The 25,000-nt window shown below is 46.5% G+C and overlaps 2 protein-coding genes across 4 annotated transcripts in view; one reads left to right on the top strand and one right to left on the bottom strand.

Moving 5' to 3' along the window:
• ankzf1 (ankyrin repeat and zinc finger peptidyl tRNA hydrolase 1) overlaps positions 1-5,886 on the top strand; it is a 19,933-nt gene extending 14,047 nt beyond the window's left edge. For all 3 annotated transcript variants that reach the window (XM_062535278.1, XM_062535279.1, XM_062535277.1), the window contains 4 exons: positions 1,219-1,330; positions 1,638-1,805; positions 2,860-2,930; positions 4,198-5,886. In XM_062535278.1, coding sequence (XP_062391262.1) covers positions 1,219-1,330; positions 1,638-1,805; positions 2,860-2,930; positions 4,198-4,324 — 478 coding nt within the window. In that variant the 3' untranslated portion in view covers positions 4,325-5,886. The remainder of the gene's footprint in view (positions 1-1,218; positions 1,331-1,637; positions 1,806-2,859; positions 2,931-4,197) is intronic.
• Positions 5,887-5,947: 61 nt separating this feature from the next.
• On the bottom strand, positions 5,948-23,407 carry glb1l (galactosidase, beta 1-like). Its single transcript, XM_062535280.1, has 16 exons — positions 23,160-23,407; positions 22,707-22,876; positions 22,160-22,310; positions 21,251-21,311; positions 18,024-18,118; positions 17,065-17,245; positions 16,143-16,201; positions 15,480-15,601; positions 15,153-15,193; positions 14,696-14,814; positions 14,368-14,442; positions 14,096-14,185; positions 13,106-13,219; positions 11,630-11,761; positions 10,856-11,089; positions 5,948-8,301 (listed from the first exon to the last, which is right to left on the bottom strand). Exons 1-16 carry the CDS (start codon positions 23,229-23,231, stop codon positions 8,098-8,100), a joined length of 1,920 nt encoding a protein of 639 aa, XP_062391264.1. The 5' UTR covers positions 23,232-23,407; the 3' UTR covers positions 5,948-8,097.
• Positions 23,408-25,000: the final 1,593 nt, after the last annotated feature.

The following is a 25,000-nucleotide window of genomic DNA, read 5'->3' as shown; positions in this document are numbered from 1 at the left end:
CACACACACAGACACACTCTACTGATGGACCTGGGGTGTGACCCAGCCTGCAAGTGAGGACGCATACACACACACACACACACACACTCTACTGATGGACCTGGGGTGTGACCCAGCCTGCAAGTGAGGACGCACACACACACACAAACGCACGCACGCACGCACACACACACACACGCACACACACTCTACTGATGGACCTGGGGTGTGACCCAGCCTGCAAGTGAGGACGCACACACACACACAAACGCACGCACGCACGCACACACACACACACGCACACACACTCTACTGATGGACCTGGGGTGTGACCCAGCCTGCAAGTGAGGACGCACACACACACACAAACGCACCCACGCACGCACGCGCACACACACACACACACACACATTACACACACACACACACACACACACACACACACACACACACACACACACACACATTACACACACACACACACACACACACACTCTACTGATGGACCTGGGGTGTGACCCAGCCTGCAAGTGAGGACGCACACACACACACAAACGCACGCACGCACGCACACACACACACGCACACACACTCTACTGATGGACCTGGGGTGTGACCCAGCCTGCAAGTGAGGACGCACACACACACACAAACGCACCCACGCACGCATGCGCACACACACACACACACACACACACACACACACACGCACACACACTCTACTGATGGACCTGGGGTGTGACCCAGCCTGCAAGTGAGGACGCACACACACACACAAACGCACGCACGCACACACACACACTCTCACACACACACACACACACACATTACACACACACACACACACACACACATTACACACACACACACACACACACACATATTACACACACACACACACACACACACGATTATAAAAAGCCTCTTAGGATATACATTCACCCAACACATGAACAAAGACTTGCAGACTAACTCAGCAAGTCAGTGTGTGTGTTTAGATGTTTTATTCACTGACAAAGTGTTGTCTTGTGTGTGTGTGTGTGTGTGTGTGTGTGTTGTGTGTGTGTGTGTGTGTGTGTGTTGTGTGTGTGTGTGTGTGTGTGTTGTGTGTGTGTGTGTGTGTGTGTGTGTGTGTGTGTGTGTGTGTGTGTGTGTGTGTGTGTGTGTGTGTGTGTGTGTGTGTGTGTGTGTGTGTGTGTGTGTGTGTGTGTGTGTGTGTGTGTGTGTGTGTGTGTGCAGAGATAAGAAGGGCCAGCCTCCGTACGTAGTGGCCCCTGAGAAGGACACAAGGAACGTGTTCCGCAAATACATGGGGGACCACCCGGACAAGTACGACTACACTAAAGCACAGGTACACACGCACGCACGCACGCACGCACGCACGCACCTTTAGTAAAGTTAATCTCATAAAACAAATCCAGCCTTGAAGGGAACCAAATTTATTTTGAGAGAAAGGAAAATCTCATAAAGAGATAAATGTTTTTAAGCAAAAATTCGTTTGCCCACAATTATTGGCACCCCTAGAAAATCTAACAAATGTAATGTAAGCATCTGATCTATTCTGTATGTTTCTGTTTATGAGAACTAATTTGCGTTGTGTGTGTGTCTGGTGTGTGTCTGTGTGTGCGTGCGTGTGTGTGTGTGTGTGTGTGTGTTAGGTGCCAGGGCCCCTGACGGCGGAGATCGAGGCGAAGAAGGCGGAGAAGAAGAAGGCCCTGAAGACGGCCAAGAAGCAGCGAGAAAAGGAGCAGAGGGAGGTGAAGAGGAAAGAGGAGGAGGAGAAGGAGGAGAAGAAGCGCTTCGCTGCCATGAGCGACCGGGAGAAGGTAAACACACACACACACACACATGCCACTCACTAAGGACTCTGGGTAACCAGACCCGAGCTCACCCTCTCAGAGCCAGGATTCAGACTGAGGCTACGCTTAGGCTTCTTTTTTTTTGACAAGGAAAAAGAATCTTGAAAAATCACTCACAGCAAAACGCAGTTTAGGGAGTTCTCACTGCCATAGCAACGTGTGCTGATCATGAGTTAATGATAGCTAACATGCTAGTTTCTCAGATGACTAGATGACTGCACTACAGACCCACACTGGCCAGAATATTCAGAACACGTCCAGTTTAACTCCATAAATGAATCTGGTGATAGAGTTTCAGTCTCACGTCATATAGCTCATTGTACTCAGACCATGACACTACTACCGTCTCCAGTTCCACTGGACACAAACGTCTCATTACGCCGCTTGTAATTGGTCAGCTGTCCAAAAAATGTGACGTAGGGCTGTTGGTTCTGTAAAGTTTCTTCTTTACAGAAAATTCTAACAGGATATATATTATGATATTATAATAATCGTTATAATGCAATTTAGGTGTGTACTGTACATGGCTACAGCGTTCCTCAGTAATGCGATTATGCGACTGTGATTGGAATTCTCCACGTCTTAATTTGATTATTGCTTATTTGACTAAGACCTTATTCAGGTTAAGGCAATCAGAATATACTGTTTACATGGATTTTTATTTGGAATATTGTCTTAATCGAGTTAATATCTAAATATTATTATCCATGTTAACATGCTCACTGAAGAGATGCTCTTTAGCAATCCATACCTCAGTATACCTGAGATAAGGTGTGTGAGTGTGTGTGAGTGTGTGTGAGTGTGTGTGACTGTGTGTGACTGTGTGTGACTGTGTGTGACTGTGTGTGACTGTGTGTGACTGTGTGTGACTGTGTGTGACTGTGTGACAACTTTGATGACGTCTGATTATCTTCTGATTATCTTCGCTTTGGACAAAGGCGTCTGCTAAATAACCATAACCATAACCATAACCATAACCATAACCATCTGATTGTTGTTTTGTTGTCCTGTGATGTCACAGCGGGCGTTGGCGGCGGAGAAGCGGCTGGCAGAGCAGATGGCCTCCACTGGTGCCCCCATCAGCAACGTCAAGTGAGCCAATCAGTGCCCTCGCCACACCTCCCCATAGCCAATCAGTGCCCTCGCCACACCTCCCCATAGCCAATCAGTGCCCTCGCCACACCTCCCCATGGCCAATCAGTGCCCTCGCCACACCTCCCCATAGCCAATCAGTGCCCTCGCCACACCTCTCACCATAGCCAATCAGTGCCCTCGCCACACCATATCACTCCCCATAGCCAATCAGTGCCCTCGCCACACCTCACCATAGCCAATCAGTACCCTCGGCAGTCGCCACACCTCCCCATAGCCAATCTGTGTCCTCGCCACACCTCTCACCATAGCCAATCAGTGCCCTCGCCACACCATGTCACTCCCCATAGCCAATCAGTGCCCTCGCCACACCTCCCCATAGCCAATCAGTGCCCTCGCCACACCTCACCATAGCCAATCAGTGCCCTCGCCACACCATATCACTCCCCATAGCCAATCAGTGCCCTTGCCACACCTCACCATAGCCAATCAGTGCCCACGCCACACCTCACCATAGCCAATCAGTGCCCTCGCCACACCATACCACTCCCCATAGCCAATCAGTGCCCTCGCCACACCATATCACTCCCCATAGCCAATCAGTGCCCACGCCACACCTCACCATAGCCAATCAGTGCCCTCGCCACACCATACCACTCCCCATAGCCAATCAGTGCCCTCGCCACACCATATCACTCCCCATAGCCAATCAGTGCCCTCGCCACACCTCACCATAGCCAATCAGTGCCCTCGCCACACCATATCACTCCCCATAGCCAATCAGTGCCCTCGCCACACCATATCACTCCCCATAGCCAATCAGTGCCCTCGCCACACCTCCCCATAGCCAATCAGTGCCCTCGCCACACCATATCACTCCCCATAGCCAATCAGTGCCCTCGCCACACTTCTCACCATAGCCAATCAGTGCCCTCGCTACACCATATCACTCCCCATAGCCAATCAGTGCCCTCGCCACACCTCACCAGTGTACAGTAGAGCGATCTCATCATTGCTATTTAAATATATTCCTGCAATCTACCCGCACCTTGATTCAAGGAGTTTTGAGTGCACCATGTCATCACATCGCATATTTGTTCTTGTTGATTTACTTCGTATTGAGTATGAGTTTATTGTTTGTGTGTGTGTGTGTGTTGTTGTTGTTGTTGTTGTTGTTGTTGTTGTTGTAAAGTGTTGTGAGTGTGTGTGTGCTAACTGTGTTTGTTGCGTGTGTGTGTGTGTGCGTGTGGTGTGTGTGTTGACCCAGGCGGTGCTGGATGTGTGGGGAGTCTCTGCTGGGCAAGGTGCCCTTCCAGTACCTGGACTACTCCTTCTGCTCCCCGCGCTGCGTGCAGACGCACCGCAAAGCCAACAACCCCACCGGGAAGCCATGACCTTTCACCTCCTGACCTCCTGACCTCTGAGCCCTCACCTACCCCAACCCATGACCTGAGTCACAGACGCGACCGGACCCTGCACACTCTACAAGTGGATGAATCTCAAGAGTCCTCTAGACTGGAGACATGAGTGTGTGTGTGTGTGTGTGTGTGTGTGTGTGTGTGTGTGAGTGAGAGAGAGTGAGATTGCTTTCATCGACCCCCAGTACACACATGAACTCTTGGGTCTGAGACTGTGCCAGTGTTTTAATAAAAGAGCAGACTGAACGGCCACTCGTAATCCAGCATATTTCACACATACCTGCAGGACTGCTGTAAACTCCTCTCCCACCTCTCTTAATCCAGCATATTTCACACATACCTGCAGGACTGCTGTAAACTCCTCTCCCACCTCTCTTAATCCAGCATATTTCACACATACCTGCAGGACTGCTGTAAACTCCTCTCCCACCTCTCTTAATCCAGCATATTTCACACATACCTGCAGGACTGCTGTAAACTCCTCTCCCACCTCTCTTAATCCAGCATATTTCACACATACCTGCAGGACTGCTGTAAACTCCTCTCCCACCTCTCTTAATCCAGCATATTTCACACATACCTGCAGGACTGCTGTAAACTCCTCTCCCACCTCTCTTAATCCAGCATATTTCACACATACCTGCAGGACTGCTGTAAACTCCTCTCCCACCTCTCTTAATCCAGCATATTTCACACATACCTGCAGGACTGCCGTAAACTCCTCTCCCACCTCTCCAGCCACCTTGGGAGCATGCAGTGGACTGGCTGCCCTCATAGCTCCTATGCTGATGTCCACAGCCCTCTCCAACCAGCTCACCTACACACACTTAAACACCATCCACAGCTTTCACGACTAGCTCACCTACCCACCTTCCACAGCCTTCATGACTAGCTCACATACACACACTCACACCCCTGCCCTCTCCAACCAGCTCACCTACACACACTTAAACACCTTCCACAGCCTTCACGACTAGCTCACCTACACACACTTAAACACCATCCACAGCCTTCACGACTAGCTCACCTACACACACTTAAACACCATCCACAGCCTTCACGACTAGCTCACCTACAGTGCACACACTTACACCCTCCACAGCCCTCTCCCAACATGCTCACCTATACTTACTGTACACCCTCCACAGCCCTCTCCAACATGTTCACCTACACACACTTAAACGCCTTCCACAGCCTTCCCATCCAGATCACCTACACACACTCACAGCCTACTACTGTCTGTGAGCACACGCACCTCTGCTACAGCCGAACTGATGAGGACGAGGATGAAGATGAAGATGGTCATCTTCATCCTCCACATGACGGGGCTGACTACAGACCCAGTGAAGGAGTCGGACTTAAAAATAAGACAATCAAAACAATCTGGAGCGTGTCGGGGCTGATACTACCAGTTAGGACCTATCACATGGCTGTGAGGTCAACCTGTTCTGTTCCGTATGATGTTGATACCATCTGTAGTTTGCATGTTTGTGTGTGCAGTATTTCTGAGCCCCAATGTCTTAACTTTCTCCTGATGTCTCAGGTCTGCTGGACTATGTCATATTTTATTGAAATGAACAATTTCACACAGAAAGGGACTTATTGAAAAATCTGTTTAATTTTATCTCAAATTAACAACATATTTACAGAATCATAACTCTTTTATATGAAATGAGGAGAAGCACAGCAAACAACATCATGTTCATGATCACAACAGCTGAACAGCAGAGTTCCAGAACGATGACCTCACTTCCTGTATCTCAGTGAGAGTTCCTAGCACATCGGCCTGACGTGCGTCTCCATACCTCACCATACTCCTTATGCGGTGCTGTTGTCCATCTCTAGATCTCACTGAGTTTCCCAGCAACGGTCTCTTTCAGCCACAATGTTGAGGGACATGGCAATAAGAGCCTGTGTCCGTGACTGTGGTGGTAGTGGAGTTGAGTATATGAGTATAGTGCCATATAACAGCAGTCAACCAGTGACTTACTGTTTACCTCTGAGCGGTATCTCACAAAGCAATGTACGTGTGTGTGTGTGTGTCTGTGTCTGTGTGTGTCAGTGACCTCAGTGTTTTGGTCATCAGCCCTGGACATCCTCAGTGTGGGGAGCACAGATACAGATATATGATTGGCGGGGTGTAGCGCCCACAGATTCTGCTTTGAGAAATGAACCCCCCCCCCTTCAGTCGGTCTCTAACAATGTTTACATTAATTGTGTACAGCTGCTTGAAATGTGTCTGGATGGATTTGCTACAGAGAGATGAAAATAACCAAAAAAATAAATGAAATATTGAGCACAGCATCCTCAATTGACTCAGATTCCTGATAATCAGAAAACAAGGTTGCAGTTTGATCAGCTAAAGCCTACAGTACCTTACACTGACAGACTTTGACAAGATTTGGGAAAGATTTTTGAAAGATTGTAGTCTTTTGAGTAAAGCTTGAATGAGGCATTTATTAAAAGACTACAGTCTTTCAACAATCTTTCCCAAATCTTGTCAAAGTCTGTCAGTGTAAGTTAGGCTTAAGTTGTATAGAAGGACCTCAAATAAGGATCGCATTATCTGACGGGTTGTTACTGCAGTTCATCACTGAAGAGTTTAGATGCAAAAGCCTCTAAAAGCCACTTTTGTCAAAAATAAGATAATGATGGTGAGTGAATGCTCTTCACATATAGTGTGAATTGATTAAATAATATTGCTTTAAAACTCACTAAATGCTATTCTCTACCTGGTCTGAAATATTGATTTGTAGGCGAAACCCTATAGGAGCCTATACAAAATGCTCATTTAAAAGAAAAGTGGTCAGACGGATTTAGAGGCTTTTGCATCTGAACCCTTTGTTGTCCACTCTGTGGACTGTGCGTTATGTTGGGTGAGAGGTCGGCCATGACAGTGCAATGCGATCACACACACTCCTGCACTACTAAAGCACTCCACTAAAACACGTATATGCTGATATGGCATTTAAGGAGCTTCTCAACATGCCTCCTCGATGCTCGATCCTTGAGGGGCGTTCCCACTGATCTATAACTAACTAGCTAACTAGACTATCCCATTGTTTTCGCCCCATCATTCTTTATGTGGATCAGTGAGGAGGCCCGAGGAGCGAGGGAGGACGTATAAACGCTGAATGAGAGGCACCCTGTGTGTGTCTGCTCTCTAGCTTCATGAGTGGCCACCGTGGTGGCACATGTGTGTGTGTGTGTGTGTGTGTGATGATGATTGGCTAAGATCTACGGAAGGAGATGATTGGCTAATAACTTCCCCCTCTACCTGCGGTCAGGTAGGGAAGCAAACATGCTGAATGATCAGTCGTGCAGCAGCAGCAGCAGTGTGTGTGTGTGTGTGTGTCTTTTATGGCATGGTGGCTAGGGCACCTCTATGGCAAGTTGTGAGTGGTCCATGAAAAGAGTGTGTGGCGAAAAGTTGTGGGTGGTCCATGAAGAGTACTCGCGGGTGTGTGTGTGTGTGTGTGTGTTCATGGTTTCCCGGGTGTGGTGCTGAGCTGGGGGCGGTCCATGAAGAGCACTCGCGGGTGTGTGTGTGTGTGTGTGTGTGTGTGTGTGTGTGTGTGTGTTCACGGTTTCCCAGGTGTGGTGCTGAGCTGCGGGCGGTCCATGAAGAGCACTCGCGGGTGTGTGTGTGTGTGTGTGTGTGTGTGTGTGTGTTCATGGTTTCCCGGGTGTGGTGCTGAGCTGGGGGCGGTCCATGAAGAGCACTCGTGTGTGTGTGTGTGTGTGTGTGTTCATGGTTTCCCAGGTGTGGTGCTGAGCTGCGGGCGGTCCATGAAGAGCACTCGTGTGTGTGTGGGCGCAGCCTCCAGCTCCAGCACCGTGATGTTGTTGGGTCGGGACGGGCTGAGCAGCGGGCCTGGCACGTACAGCGTCTGCTGCGGGCCACACGCTGGCCAATACCGGCCCAGATTCACCCCGTTAATCCACACCTGACCCTGAGAACACACACACACACACACAAAGTCATCAGATAGCAGCAAGAGTCACCCCGTTAATCCACACCTGACCCTGAGAACACACACACACACACACAGAGTCATCAGAGAGCAGCAAGAGTCACCCCGTTAATCCACACCTGACCCTGAGAACACACACACACACACACACACAGAGTCATCAGAGAGCAGCAAGAGTCACCCCGTTAATCCACACCTGACCCTGAGAACACACACACACACACAAAGTCATCAGAGAGCAGCAAGGGTCACCCCGTTAATCCACACCTGACCCTGAGAACACACACACACACAAAGTCATCAGAGAGCAGCAAGGGTCACCCCGTTAATCCACACCTGACCCTGAGAACACACACACACACAGTGTCATCAGATAGCAGGGTCACACTAGTTTTTCTGGTTACTGGTAGTGTGTGTGCGCGTCTATGCAAGAGGAACATGATGAGGTGTGTGTGTGTGTGTGTGTGTGTGTGTGTGTGTGTGTGTGTGTGTGTGTGTGTGTGTGTGTGTGTGTGTGTGTGTGTGTGTGTGTGTGTGTGTGTGTGTGTGTGTGTGTGTGTGTGTGTACGTGTGTGTACATGTGTACGTGTGTGTGTACGTGTGTGTGTACGTGTGTGTACATGTGTGTAGGTGTGTACCCATGCTGCATTGTACATGATTTCATTGGCGCTGCTAGGCAGCCTAGATTCCATGGACCTAATTTCCGCCTCAGCTGTAATTAATTCATGAATGAATAAATAAATCGTTTTATAATGATAAGGAAACATGACAATAAAGGAAATAATTTGTAAACTCTATAGCAGGATACGTGTTAATTTTTTTCCCAATACAATGTGTTACTTTGTGTGTCAATGTACAATGTGTCGGATGGTGGGGGTACGCGAGCCGAGTCAGGTCGAAAATTCGTTTTTATAATTTTCATGACATTAAAGTTGTTATGAAGATTGATATTTACCAAAAATAAGTTCATGTCAAGTAACACAACCTCCACATATACAAAAAATCACCTACAACTACTTAGGCTGGACAACAGGATAAATTTCAGGTAATATATTTCAGTTTGCACTCTGCGTAGTTACTGCCTTTTGGCTTTGTAGAGCTATGCAGTAGGCCCCAGGCATGTGCAAAATTCAGAATGTAATTGAGAATGACTCCTAAATTCCAATTCAGTTCTTGAGAATGACTCCCAAATTCCAAGTCTTGAATTTGAATTGAGGTGAAAAACAGGCTGTGGAGCCAGATCAGAGCCAGCTGAACTGCCCTCTCACACTGAAGCAGCGACCGCAAGTGTCTAACTAAAGACTTCAGAACTAATTCAAGACGAGCAGCAGGACAGAGACAAAGTTAAAATGAGGAAGTGACCAAATTGTCACAGAGGACCTAAAGTCATCTGAACCTCACCCACACCCACACACACACACAACACGAGTTTTAGGAGTTAACTCATGACTTTATGGCCCATCTGCTGTCTATCCAGAGAGAGGGAGGAAGCGCTTCAGTTGGGATTACTGTAGTGTAGGTCCACCAGTGTAGTAGAGGAAAGTTGAGATTGAATCAACCAAACACTTCACCTGGCTGACACTAGACCGATTCTCAATTGGTAATTGGTTTGGATACTGCCAGATCACATTTACACAGCGCTGCTGACTTTACTGCTCTGTCTGTCAGTCAGTCATCATGTAAAGCCCACCCCATGCTAGATAAGCAGCTGTGATTGGCTCCTGAGTTTCTGTGATTTTGTGATGTGCATGAAAAGCTCTCTGTGCGCTTGTTTGTTTCCGGTGGAGCCAGGTGTGTCTGAAGCTGCCGCCGTTGGTCATGTAATTAGTGTCTACACACGGACCCGCTTGGGTGCTGCACCTACTGTAGTGAAGAAGCACTTCATGACAAAAGAGGATTTATGCGTGAATTCAAATTGTTGGTGTTGCACCTAGTGAATCAGCACGTTACAATAAAGAAGGACTTATGTGAGTAATAAAGTTGTTATTATTGGTCAAATAAGATATTGAGTGTCGGAGTGAAGATGTAAAGCGCAGACTATAACAGAAGATGTGGTCACAACCATAGATATATAAAGCTTTATATATCTATGGTCACAACACAGCTAACGCTCCACCGGAAATACATGAGCAAGCATACAGGAAGAGCATCTTGTGCTCTTAGCCAGTTGGAGATGCTAAATAAACGGCTGTGCAGACTGCAGATCTGCAGACCGAACTGAAATGCGCTCGCGGATTCGTCTGGGTTTATCCAGGGCTACCAAATATGGTCAATGAATGCTGGACATATTTGTGTTTTTCAGCAACACTCAAAGATATACAGTATATTTTTAATCAAAGGTAAGTTATTTTACAATCAGCCTCAAAAGTTACAATACACACAAGGCAAAATGTCTCTCATTATCTGGGAAAGGCATTTCCTGCACAACCGATGACTCCAATCATCCACACGACAACTCTTTGTATCATCATAACAAATATCTAAAGTGGCTACATTTACTACTGCATGCGTGTGTGTGTGTGTGTGTGTGTACCTTGGTCCAGCCGGTGAGTTTGAGGTAGGTGTCCCAAGCGAGGCCATTGGGCGGCAGAGTGCCCATGTAGACGGTGGGTCCCGTCCCATTGGCCTGTCCCGTCTCTGGGGGGCGTGGCCAGCCTCGGAGCCCCGAGTGGGGCCAACCGCTGGAGACGGCGCCGTCGATGTCCAGGGGGTAGATCAGCCAATCGGTGAGCACGTTCCTTCCCAGGATGAGCTCACCCAGGATGCCCTGTGTTGGAGAATGAGAGAGCAGCTTTAGAGAGACTCAGAGAGAGAGAGAGAGAGAGAGAGAGAGAGAGAGAGAGAGAGCAGCTTTAGAGAGACTCAGAGAGAGAGAGAGAGAGAGCAGCTTTAGAGAGACTCAGAGAGACTCAGAGGGAGCAGCTTTAGAGAGACTCAGAGAAAGAGAGAGAGAGAGAGAGAGAGAGAGAGAGCAGCTTTAGAGAGACTCAGAGAGAGAGAGCAGCTTTAGAGTGACTCAGAGAGACTCAGAGGGAGCAGCTTTAGAGAGAGAGAGAGAGAAAGAGGTAGAGGAAAACATACAGAGAGAGAAAAAGAGGTAGAGGGGGCGAGAGGTAGAGAAAGAGGAAGATAGAGAGAAAGAAAGAGGTAGAGGGAGAGAGAGGTAGAGAAAGAGGAAGAGAGAGAGAAAGAAAGAGGTAGCGGGAGAGAGATTCAGCAAAAGGGAGAGAGAGGTAGAGGGAAAGAGAAAGAGAGATAGAGAATGAGAGAGAATGTGCCAAAGTTTCAGAAAGAGAGAGTGGCGTGCCTTGTTGTCGTGGATCTTGCTGCCGAAGTTGACCCGGCCCATGTTCTCCACCAGGACGTCCAGCAGGTCCCCCTCCTGACCCGTCACGTTCATCACCAGCTCCGTGTCCCGCTGCAGCAGGCCCTGGTACACCTGGGGAACACAACACAACAGAACCGGACCGGACCGGACCGGACCGGACCCACGGCAGAGGTCACTGAGGAGCGCTACACTGTAGCATGTGGTACCTACTGTAACACACACATCACTTAGTTTGCTGCCTGAGAATCAGAGCCATGAACAGCAACCAGTGCACCAACGTAACACATTACAGGTGCAACATCAGCTTGTGCAACATACGCCATGCACATCAATGTATACATTATCAACTAGGGCAGTATACGCCATGCACATCAATGTATACATTATCAACTAGGGCAGTATACGCCATGTCTAGCACATCAATGTATACATTATCAACTAGGGCAGTATACGCCATGTCTAGCACATCAATGTATACATGATCAACTAGGGCAGTATACGGCATGTCTAGCACATCAATGTATACATGATCAACTAGGGCAGTATACGCCATGTCTAGCACATCAATGTATACATTATCAACTAGGGCAGTATACGCCATGTCTAGCACATCAATGTATACATGATCAACTAGGGCAGTATACGGCATGTCTAGCACATCAATGTATACATTATCAACTAGGGCAGTATACGCCATGTCTAGCACATCAATGTATACATGATCAACTAGGGCAGTATACGGCATGTCTAGCACATCAATGTATACATTATCAACTAGGGCAGTATACGGCATGTCTAGCACATCAATGTATACATTATCAACTAGGGCAGTATACGCCATGTCTAGCACATCAATGTATACATTATCAACTAGGGCAGTTTACGCACATGTCGTCTAGCACATCAATGTATACATTATCAACTAGGGCAGTATACGCCATGTCTAGCACATCAATGTATACATTATCAACTAGGGCAGTTTACGCACATGTCGTCTAGCACATCAATGTATACATTATCAACTAGGGCAGTATATGCCATGTCTAGCACATCAATGTATACATTATACCAGCTAGTGCAGCATAATTACTATTACCCGACATCACAAGTCATGATTAACAAATAGACATCAGGCAGAGTTAATCTATCATTACTCACAGATCCTTAACTGAAAACCCAAAATGACATCAGGGAATCTTTGTGAGGTGACTGCACATCATAGGACAGGGTCATGCACAGGGTTGACACATCATCTCACTATCTCCTGTGCTTAATTATCATCTCCTGATTGTAGTCAGTGCAGCATTAACTTCTTCTAAGCGGAGTTGTCCACTAAGCAAAGCCTTACACAGAGATCCTTATACTGACCCTCTCCACCCCGAAGGCCACTGATGAAGCCTGTAACTGAAGCACAATATCAGCCGTAACTAAAGCCCAAGAGTGAAAGCGCTGTACCCCGTTGACAGAGACGTAGGCGCGGTCGTGGATGCCATTCAGAGGCGAGATGAGAGGCTGGCCTTCCGGAATGCCCCTGGGCAGCTTGGTCCGATACAGCACAAATCCATAAAACTAGAGGGACACAGAATTAGCTTTGTGTTCATGGTAGTGAGCAGACGCTTCTGTTCAGAGTCACTTACAGTACAACAGCATCAATAAACATTACATTAAAATGATATTTTATATAGACCGGGTCAACCCAGCCCGCCCTGCAGCTCAGGCTGGAAACCTGCACATTTATCTCTCCTGCTTGCGTTCTACTTTTGCTGGAAGTTGAACCAATCACAAACTGGCTTATCCACCAGGTGAAGTTTTAGCAGGAATATGGTTAGGTATCCTTTATCTAGCAGTGTAGTGGCAAATACTGTGCACTGTGCAGTGTTTAGGTGCTCCCAATGCAAGTCTACTGGTGGATGTGTTGTAATGAATGCAAGTCTGCTGCTGGATGTGCTGTAATGAATGCAAGTCTGCTGCTGGATGTGTTATAATGAATGCAAGTCTGCTGCTGGATGTGTTATAATGAATGCAAGTCTACTGGTGGATGTGTTGTAATGAATGCAAGTCTACTGCTGGATGTGTTATAATGAATGCAAGTCTGCTGCTGGATGTGTTATAATGAATGCAAGTCTGCTGCTGGATGTGTTATAATGAATGCAAGTCTGCTGCTGGATGTGCTGTAATGAATGCAAGTCTACTGCTGGATGTTTTGTAATGAATGCAAGTCTACTGCTGGATGTGTTATAATGAATGCAAGTCTGCTGCTGGATGTGTTATAATGAATGCAAGTCTGCTGCTGGATGTGCTGTAATGAATGCAAGTCTACTGCTGGATGTGTTGTAATGAATGGGAGTCTGCTGCTGGATGTGGATGTGTTGTAATGAATGGGAGTCTGCTGCTGGATGTAGATGTGCTGTAATGAATGGGAGTCTGCTGCTGGATGTGACTCACGTGTTTGAGCTCCTCAAAGGTGAGGGGGTGCAGGGACTCCACGGGGCCCTGAGGGGTCAAGATATCCAGCAGGCCGCTGGTGTTCCCCACCTGACCACGTCCAGCAAACACACACACACATTAGAACCCCAGAAAAAAACAACAACAAACACACGGCCATGCTGGAGTGAACGCTTTAAGGATAGGCATGGGCATTCATGTGGTCATCATTATGTCTAGGAGCAGGCTGATGTCCAAGTACGAGATCTTACAAAATGTAAAAATGAACACACCCTCTGAAGCGTCACAAAGCCGTACTCCATCTTGGGCGTGGCTGGAGGCATGGGACCCTCAGGAACCGTCCGGAACTGGAGAACAACAAAGAACCAAAAGGCAGATGAGCATCAGGCTGCAGTCTAGCACCAGCTCCCCCACCACCATATACACAGTCTAGCATCAGCTACCTCTCCTCCTTATTTACAAAACATAATTCCTTCACAAAGACAATTGGTGTCCTTAAAGGTTGCATTTTTCCTCATGTTAATTAAGGCATCAACATTTCCAAAAGATTTTCTTTACTCAACTTTAGCATGTGTATGTAGACTTTTGACCACAGTATACCTTACTGATGACGTCTCTGATGATCATGAGCTTCTCCGTGGGGTCTCCTGCTTCGTTCAGAGGGGCGTTGTAGTCGTAACTCGTCACCACTGAGCGGTACCTGGAGTCATGGTCCGCACCTGTCAGTAGACCAGACAGACAGACGGCTTATAAACCAGTTACGAGCACTCAGCAGCACAAACAGATGGTTTTAAATGTGAACACTTAAAATACTGTTTACTATTATTATTATTATTATTACTATTATTATTATTATGATTATTATGCTATTTATGATTATGCTATTTGGCAGAGGCCTTTGTCCAAAGCAAAATATTATTAAACACATTTTATGTGAATTACATTAAAAAAAGAGACTTCAAAAATCAGACTAGATCAAGCATGAGCTTCCACTGTAATGCAATCTAGTTCTCTAGTCTAGTGAGTAGCTGACAGAAAGAAAACAGAACAACCGTACCGTTCCAGTAGCCAAAGTTTGTTCCTCCTTCAAACATGTACCTGTAGAAACAACACAGCATATTACACTTAAACCAGCAGAGCAGCCACCACCAGCTATTAATACTGCTCAGCGCCCACATCAACAAGGCATTAGCGCTAGCTACCGAGGCCTACTTGTTGCGCACCAAGGTGGCTTTATTGGTGATTTTGTGTTTGCTGCTTTTATTCGTTGTTGTAGCAGTAGCAATAGCAGTAGCAGTAGCAGTAGCAGTAGCAGTAATATCATCCCATGTCATGTTGTGTAATCACGTTTGGGGGTGCTGGTGAGAGTTCTGGGGTGACGTACATGTTGACGTTGGCCCCCATGGCGAGCATCTCCCCGAGCATCTTGCTGACCTTCTGGCCGTCCACAGAGGCGTGCCGGTCACCCCAGTGGTCCAGCCAGCCCGTGTAGAACTCAGAGTTCACCTGCACGACAGGTACGCCCGCCAGGTGAAAAATTAGGTGATAGATTACACAGTTAGTCTTCACTGTAATGGAGATCTGGGGTGGGCAGGGCTGGAGGGACCACAGGTGCTTTCAATTTCATCCAATCAGAGACAGAAAGGTGAGTACCCTGAGCCAATGAGATCACAGTGCCCCACTGCCCATCTCTGATCTCTGACCTAACTCACAGCACAGTTTACAAACGCTTTTGAACACCTCTTTTGTGTGGACAGGTGCGTTGGAATAGGTTGCCCAGTTATACTTGAAAGAGAGAATCCTGCACACTGTCCATTACGCATGCAAACATTTATTCAATATTCAGTAAACGTTGTGAATACTGAATAAATGTTTGCATACGTAATGGACAGTGAGCGGGATACTAACTCACAGCACAGCCATTATGTAGAGTGAATGGGAGCAGGGCACAGTGCTGCCGTGCTGTCTCTATGTGAGCATCTAATGAACTAGAGGGCACAGCTGGCAGTAGGTGTCTCTGCTGGAGGTGGGTAAGGAGTGGACTTACCAGCGGACCTCTGGGTTCAAACCTCCTCTGGCGACTGAAGGCAGTGCTGATGTTGGTGTCTAAAGGGGTAAAACAAATACATTGAAAAAGGTCAGGCTTGTTCTACAAGTCTTTCAGTACTATCAAGACACCTAATCACCCCATGCTGATTCAAACTCCCGTTGCTAATAGATGATTTCTCTATAATGCTGACCGAAGGCTCTCTCTCTATCCATCTCTTAGTTGCTCATCACCTCTTCCTGCCCCAAGACCACAAACTTGAGGAGTGGCTTGTGGCGGTTTTCAGAAAGTTGCTTCAGAGTGTCTGTTAGCTACCACAGCTCAACAATGTATTGGGTAAGACGCTGGCATGACACTGGTGTTGTAAAGATGACTGGCACAGATTGAACATCTCTGATATGGAGACACTCTCCTCCCTCTGAAACAGGGACCCTACGGTACATTTAGCTAGTTGAAGCTCAAGTTCAGTCTTTAAAATTGTTGAGCAATTACTGAACAATAAACATCACCTCAACTGAACCCAACCCAACCCCTAACCATAACCATAACCATAACCTGTTGAGTTCATGTTTACAGAGTGTGAACAGAGAGTTTGTTTATAATCTGTGAATAGTACTCTAGGAGACTAGACTAGCCTAGCCCTTGAGCAAGGCACCTAACCCCTCACTGCTCCCCGAGCGCCGCTGGTTGGGCAGGCAGCTCACTGCTCTGGGTTAGTGTGTGATTCACCTCACCGTATGTTCACTGTGTGCTGTGTGTGTTCACCAATTCGGTTAAATTGGGTTAAATGCAGAGACTGAATTTCCCTCACGGGATCAAAAAAGTATACAGGTATATTCTATTCTATTCTATTACTATACAGGCCCAGTGTGACCCTGGTGTGTTCAAGATCCCCATCCCCTGCGGTCGCATTCCTCCTCACCTGTGCCGAAGTCGATGGTGGCGTAGAGGCCCTGCAGGGTTCCGCAGACCATCTCGCGGTCCGTGTTCCCGTCGGTGGTGAAGAGAACCGTGTCCTCGCCCAGAAAGCTCTGGAAGAGCGTGCGCAGGTGCCGCAGGTAGTTGTAGTCGCAGGCGAAGTAGCTTCCGTACTCGTTCTCCACCTTTGTGGAGAGATAGATAGATAGATAGATAGATAAATAGATAGATAGATAGATAGATAGTTTATTGATCCCCAAGGGGAAATTCAAGTATTCAAATTCAAGAGAGACAGCCCACAGGGACACAATGGCACGCTTATTCAGTTTCAGACAGAGGTGATTGTGTTTGGTTGTTCTCTGTGTACACTGTTGTGAGTAAACTGCATTTCGTCTTCGTTGTACTTGTACTCTGCACAATGACAATGCAGTTGAATCTAATCTAATCTAATCTAATCTAATCTGAAATCTTAACGTTAGTGCTTATTTCATCTGTGTCTGTGTTTATGATCTTTTGTCTCTTAGACCATCACTAATAGGGGCAGGCGTGGCTTACTGGTAAGGGCTTTGAGCTTGTAAGGTTGCCAATTCGATCCCCGACCAGTAGGGAAAATGTGGGTGGGGTTGAGTGGTTGAGTGGTTGAGTACTGCTCTCCCACGTCCACATCCATACTTATATACTATACTTACAGTATATACTGTATACTTATACAATCCTTAAGATGAGGTAGTCTCACCACCTGACAACCGGTTTCTTTGGATAAAGGCATCAGCTAAATACCACTCAGTCAGTGTACTTCAAAGATGGTAGATATGAAGGTATGGAAGAGTACCCTTAACATGGGAAAGCTACTGATATAGACACCAATGTATACTATTTCATCATCTCTCTGAAGCTCTCCACTCCTGTTACCTGTTTGTTTGTTTACTGACGTATTTATTGATTTGTTTGTTTGTTGTTTACCTGCACAGAGATGATGTTGCCTCCTCGGCTGTACAGCCACCGCTCCATCCTGGGAAGCAGCATGGCGAACCAGCTGCTCACGGCCTGCAAGTAGTCTGCAACCACAGCAGCAAAATCATGCCTTTAATGCTCAGCAAAACCAGCTGCTCACGGCCTGCACGTAGTCTGCAACCACAGCAGCAAAAACATGCCTTTAATGCTCAGCAAAACCAGCTAGTTACGGCCTGCAAGTAGTCTGCAACCACAGCAGCAAAAACAAGCCCTTAATGCTCACTCAGAAGAACCAGCTGCTCACGGCCTGCACGTAGTCTGCAACCACAGCAGCAAAAGCAAGCCTTTAATGCTCAGCTGCTTATGGCCTGCAAGTAGTCTGCAACCACAGCAGCAGAATCATGCCTTTAATGCTCAGCAAAACCAGCCTTTAATGCTCAGCAAAACCAGCTAGTTACGGCCTGCAAGTAGTCTGCAACCACAGCAGCAAAAACATGCCTTTAATGCTCAGCAAAACCAGCTAGTTACAGCCTGCACGTAGTCTGCAACCACAGCAGCAAAAACATGCCTTTAATGCTCACTCAGAAGAACCAGCTAGTTACGGCCTGCACGTAGTCTGCAACCACAGCAGCAAAATCAAGCCTTTAATGCTCAGCAAAACCAGCTAGTCACGGCCTGCAGGTAGTCTGCAACCACAGCAGCAGAATCATGCCTTTAATGCTCAGCAAAACCAGCTAGTTACGGCCTGCACGTAGTCTGCAACCACAGCAGCAAAAGCAAGCCTTTAATGCTCAGCAAAACCAGCTAGTTACGGCCTGCAAGTAGTCTGCAACCACAGCAGCAAAAACATGCCTTAAATGCTCAGCAAAACTAGTTAGTTACGGCCTGCACGTAGTCTGCAACACCAGCAGCAAAAACAAGCCTTTAATGCTCAGCAAAACTAGTTAGTTACGGCCTGCACGTAGTCTGCAACCACAGCAGCAAAAACATGCCTTTAATCCTCAGCAAAACCAGCCTTTAATGCTCAGCAAAACCAGCTAGTTACCGCCTGCAAGTAGTCTTCAACCACAGCAGCAAAAACATGCCTTTAATGCTCAGCAAAACTAGCTAGTTACGGCCTGCATGTAGTCTGCAACCACAGCAGCAAAAACAAGCCTTTAATCCTCAGCAAAACCAGTTAGTTACGGCCTGCACGTAGTCTGCAACACCAGCAGCAAAAACACGCCTTTAATGCTCAGCAAAACCAGTTAGTTACGGCCTGCACGTAGTCTGCAACACCAGCAGCAAAAACACGCCTTTAATGCTCAGCAAAACTAGTTAGTTACGGCCTGCAGCCCTGCACGTAGTCTGCAACCACAGCAGCAAAAACAAGCCTTTAATGCTCAGCAAAACTAGCTAGTTACGGCCTGCATGTAGTCTGCAACCACAGCAGCAAAAACATGCCTTTAATCCTCAGCAAAACCAGCCTTTAATGCTAAGCAAAACCAGCTAGTTACCGCCTGCAAGTAGTCTGCAACCACAGCAGCAAAAACATGCCTTTAATGCTCAGCAAAACCAGCCTTTAATGCTCAGCAAAACCAGCTAGTTACCGCCTGCAAGTAGTCTGCAACCACAGCAGCAAAAACATGCCTTTAATGCTCAGCAAAACTAGCTAGTTACGGCCTGCACGTAGTCTGCAACCACAGCAGCAAAATCATGCCTTTAATGCTCAGCAAAACCAGCTAGTTACGGCCTGCAAGTAGTCTGCAACCACAGCAGAAAAAGCAAGCCTTTAATGCTCAGCAAAACCAGCTAGTTACGGCCTGCAAGTAGTCTGCAACCACAGCAGCAAAAACATGCCTTAAATGCTCAGCAAAACTAGTTAGTTACGGCCTGCACGTAGTCTGCAACACCAGCAGCAAAAACAAGCCTTTAATGCTCAGCAAAACTAGTTAGTTACGGCCTGCACGTAGTCTGCAACCACAGCAGCAAAATCATGCCTTTAATGCTCAGCAAAACCAGCTAGTTACGGCCTGCAAGTAGTCTGCAACCACAGCAGCAAAAACATGCCTTTAATGCTCAGCAAAACCAGCTAGTTACGGCCTGCACGTAGTCTGCAACCACAGCAGCAAAAACAAGCCTTTAATGCTCAGCAAAACATGCCTTTAATGCTCAGCAAAACCAGCCTTTAATGCTCAGCAAAACAAGCCTTTAATGCTGCTCAGCAAAACCAGTTAGTTACGGCCTGCACGTAGTCTGCAACCACAGCAGCAAAAACATGCCTTTAGGTGCTGTGTCCACCAAATGCGTTTTTTACAGCCAGAGCGCCCCAAACCTCCTCCTCTCGGCGCTTCGATAAGTGTTTATTGTTGCTAAGTTACCAAAACCAGAGACGGTTTATAACGAGAAGTGCCATTGACGAGCCCGGCGCTGTTAAGTTGAACAGATTTCAACTTTGAGCGCTCTGAGCGCTGCGACAAAAAAGGTCGGCGCCGACCTTTTTTTTCCGCCGAGGGCGCTCAGCGCTGTGAGCGCTGAGCTACATAGACTTTACATTGAAAACTGTCGCCGTCGGCGCAAAAAACGCGTTTGGTGGACACAGCACCTTAATGCTCAGCAAAACCAGCTAGTTACGGCCTGCACGTAGTCTGCAACCACAGCAGCAAAAACATGCCTTTAATGCTCAGCAAAACCAGTTAGTTACGGCCTGCAAGTAGTCTGCAACACCAGCAACAAAATCATGCCTTAAACACTCACTCAGAAGAACCAGCTGCTTAGTTGCTTACCGCCTGCAGGTAGTCTGCAACACCAGCAGCATGTCATGCTAAAACATATGTCATGTGTGTTCAAATGTGGCTAACTGTGGCGAGCATTTATGGTGAAAATGTTTTCTCTGAATAGTTACATTTGAGTGAGCGGAGAACTCAAGGGAAATATTTGGACTAAAAGCATCTGCCAAAATCCCACAACCATAACTATGAATGGAAAAATGTCCATTAACATTCACCAATGTTTCCAATTAGAATGTATCTCCATATTTAACTCCTTACTAAGCTAAATCAGTAATCACCACGTGTTATCATAGTTTGCACCCACACTTCACAGATCATAGTTGTGTACTACAGTACAAATGTTCCATATTGTGTAGGTTCTAGTGCCCTCATGAGAGATTAGTGATTAGTGATTTTGAGCACAAGTGTATCCACTGGAGCATGCGAGAGCGTTGAGAAGATTGATGTACTGTAATGCTACTGTACCTGTATCAGCTGACCGCAGAATGATGTTTGGCTTCTCCAGCAGCCACGCAGGCAGCCCACCCTGAGGGGGGGGGGGGGGGGGAGAGAAAGAGCAAGAGGGGGGGGGGGGGGGAGAGAAAGAGCAAGAGGGGGGGGGGGGGGGGAGAAAGAGCAAGAGTAGACTTGCATTAGAACCACGTTCATGGTTGCCTGATTGCCCCTGGCTACCAAACGGTCACAGGTGTGTGCTACACGTTGGTGGTGGTTTGTGAGGTGTCTCTTTCCCTGTGAAGCACTTGGAGTATTGAGAAAAGCGCTATATAAATTGTAACCTGATACAACTCGCAGCCTACTGTAAACCTCATGCCCGGTGGCCAAGCTGGCAGCCCCATTTAAAAGTTAATGTTGAGCCCTGCTGTAGAGGTGATTTCAGTGATCGGTCATGACCCAGCTGAAGCACTTGCACAGCCTGTGAGTGACTTCTGCTTAATCACCATCAGTCACTAAGAAAGCTGTTTGACTTCTGCTTCATCACCATCAGTCACTATTAATTAAGGTGTTTGACTTCTGCTTCACCATCAGTCACTATTAATAAAGGTGTTTGACTTCTGCTTCATCATGAGTCACTATTAATTAAGGTGTTTGACTTCTGCTTCATCACCATCAGTCACTATTAATTAAGGTGTTTGACTTCTGCTTCACCATCAGTCACTATTAATAAAGGTGTTTGACTTCTTTCTTCACCATGAGTCACTATTAATAAAGGACTTATGCTTCTTATGCTTCTGCTTCACCATCAGTCACTATTAATAAAGGCGTTTGCAGACTGTTAATGGAAGAGTCGCATCCCATGACCCTGATGTTCTGAAGCTGATCAAACAAAACAGGAAGTGGAACGCAGACAAACAGGAAGTGGACTGCACTGCTCACCATCTCCCACTCGGCGCAGATGTACGGCCCAGGACGCAGGATGACCAGCAGGCCCGTCTCATTGGCCAGGCCCAGGAAGTGCTCCAGGTCCCGATCCCCTTCGAAGTTGTATACACCCTGCACCGGCTCGTGGAAGTTCCAGGGTACGTAGCTACAACACACACAAAACACACACCGTGATGCCTGTGCACACACTAAACACACACACCATGATGCCTGTGCAGTGTGCACACACAAAACACACACACCATGATGCTTGTGCACACACAAATATTACATATGGGCTAGTTCTATGTAACTAGCGCTGCTTTAAAGACATGCACAATCACTCATCCTCATTTGTGAACACACACTGTCTGTAATTCCTGTGCAAAATATATAAAACATGTCATGCCATAATCATGACAATTCTACACATTATACAAGTGCTGCTTATGCATAATTTCTCATTTTCAAACTAATTCTTGTGAATAACTTTAGACTAAAGTTGTTTGTAAATAACTTTAGACAGGCATTATCATGCACTTCACTTGACCTTTGCCCTTACACTTGAATGGCGTTCAGTCCAGTCATGTACATCTTGAGGAGTCGATCCTTCCAGTAGTACGGTGGGATGCGAGAGTAGTGGATGCTTCCAGAGACGTACTGGAAGGGCTTTCCATCTTTCAGAAAGCAGTTGTTCTTGTAGTCAATGGAGAAAGTGCGTGACTCTGACGCCTGACACCAGAATAGGAAGCAAGCATCATCAGAGCAAGTAAGCTAACATTTAAAAAGGTGTCCTCAACGTAGCGTACAAACCAAACGTAATGTTATCGTTACCCCTTGTAATGTTAGGTAGCTTATCTGTTAGGAAAATACATTATCACGTGTAGGCTAGACGCACCCAACCAGAACACTACAGTTGAAACTGCACAAGCTAAAGTATTGCATAGCAGGCTGGACAAAACACACTGCTAACCCAGGACCTGTAGATATTATGAAACTAAAAGCAGATACTCACAGCTGCAACTGTCTCACTTGCCAGGTGGACGGATGTGAGGCAAACGATAGCGAAAAAAACTTTTGAACTCATAACTTGAATTTAGCAGACGAGCTGGAACACTCACTAATCAATTTGTCATTATGTTGATATAATGACAACAACGACGACCCATTAGGCGACATGCACTATTTAAAACTCGTCTTGTTGTGGTTGGTAATTGATATTACCCCATGACGGTAACAAGCAAGCGGTCTCCTTGTCCCGTTGTTTTAGTTGTCATGAAGTGTCTCGGCTTTGAAAATCACCGTCATGTGATAATCACGTTATTCACCTGCGTGGTCCTAAACTCCGCCTCTTTAAACTCTGAATCGTTCTGTAATTTGGTGGTAGATGAAGGTTGCTTACAACCACGTCCTTTGATTCATATGATTTAAAATACTGAAATACGCTAAATTAAAAGGATCGTCTAATTGTATAAGTTATATCCATAACTATTGTGTTGTTGACGAAATTGTAAACATCTTCTGCGCTGAGGACATGGTCATAGGCTAAAGATAGGCTAGAATAGCCTATATCTCATCAGCGTTTAGGCTTACGATAGTGGGGTGTTTGTAGGGTTGAACAATCACTATTGTGGTCTTCCTGGCGACGAAACAAAGCTGGCAGTTCAGCAAAGGTCCGCTCTTTTTACGCATTCATCTCTTTGCCTTTGTCGGTTTTGGCTGATGAGCATCTCTCCAACGGATGAGTTCATGTGTGATTTGAAAATCACGGTTAGGCTATCATGATTTCTTATCTGAATACAACTAACAGCCTACTAACACACATCCGTCACACTGTCAATTTTACTTGCATACAGGATTCGTAGCCTACTGTCCCAGGACATGTATCAGTTGTAGTTGCATATATTTACCAGCAGGTGGCGATACATTACAGCATATCACACAACCAGATAGAGCTGGGATCATGCTGCCTGGCGACCTGCGTGAAGCTGGCCCCCCATGTTATTCAAAAATGATATTAAAAACACTGCTATTCGTTTGTGCTACGTGTGTAGGCTACCGTAAAATGATAATTTGTGCTGTTAAGGGTATTAAGTAGGCTAATTGAGCTTTTCTGGCCTGTGGCGTCACTCAGGACTCAATCGTGTGTGCTATGTTTGTGCTGATAATGTTTTTTTTTTTTGTTTTGTTTTTTAATCTTTACGACCTCTGGTGGAACCTCAAGTTGCGTTAGATCGACTGAAGACAGCTTAAGCAATGGCCAAATAACCGTTAAACCTGCACTGCCCTCTTAATTCATGAAGCTTGGCGTGTGTATTTTTCACTTATATTAAGGTATATTGCAAATACAATTGCAGTTATTACATTTTGACTTCATATTCTTCATTCACATTTTTCTTATTTTAACTGTACTCTCACGCTGCAATTGAAAGAATTAACATTTCTTAGTACTGATTACTGATAGATAGACAGATAGATAGATTTATTTATTAATGGAAGGAAATTAAGAACATTTTGGAAATTACATCACTACACCCAAAACATGTGAGAAAAATATGCCCCGCCCCCACTCTCTTGCACTTATAACTCCAGTCAACAACAGCCTGCATATAAAGTTGTCAGAATTGATGGATGAATCCAGAGACTGTTCCAACTGTCCCACCTGCAAGTGTTTGTGTAAACAGTAGTGCGTGGAGCAGCGCTGAAAGGCAAACGTCGAGCACAAACTGCCACACCAGTCCACTGCTCAAGCACCCGCTCCAGGTGTCCTCCATCATCACACACACACACACACACACATACAGAGAGAGAGAGAGAGAGAGAGAGAGTTGCTGCAGTGTGTGTGTGTGTGTGTGT

Source organism: Sardina pilchardus, chromosome 4 (assembly GCF_963854185.1).
Source record: "Sardina pilchardus chromosome 4, fSarPil1.1, whole genome shotgun sequence".
Classification (NCBI taxonomy): Eukaryota; Metazoa; Chordata; class Actinopteri; order Clupeiformes; family Clupeidae; genus Sardina; species Sardina pilchardus.
This window is presented reverse-complemented; position numbering and strand designations above follow the sequence as displayed.

Bases quoted from the DNA above. Each gene is read 5' to 3' on its own strand.
- glb1l (XM_062535280.1), bottom strand. From the start codon at position 23,231: ATGAGTTCAAAAGTTTTTTTCGCTATCGTTTGCCTCACATCCGTCCAC. The intron at 11,762-13,105 runs GTACAGCGCTTT...TGTGTTCCCCAG, and splicing joins CCTACGTCTCTGTCAACGGG to GTGTACCAGGGCCTGCTGCA. The intron at 8,302-10,855 runs GTACACACACAC...GTGTGTTCTCAG, and splicing joins AACTCACCGGCTGGACCAAG to GGTCAGGTGTGGATTAACGG.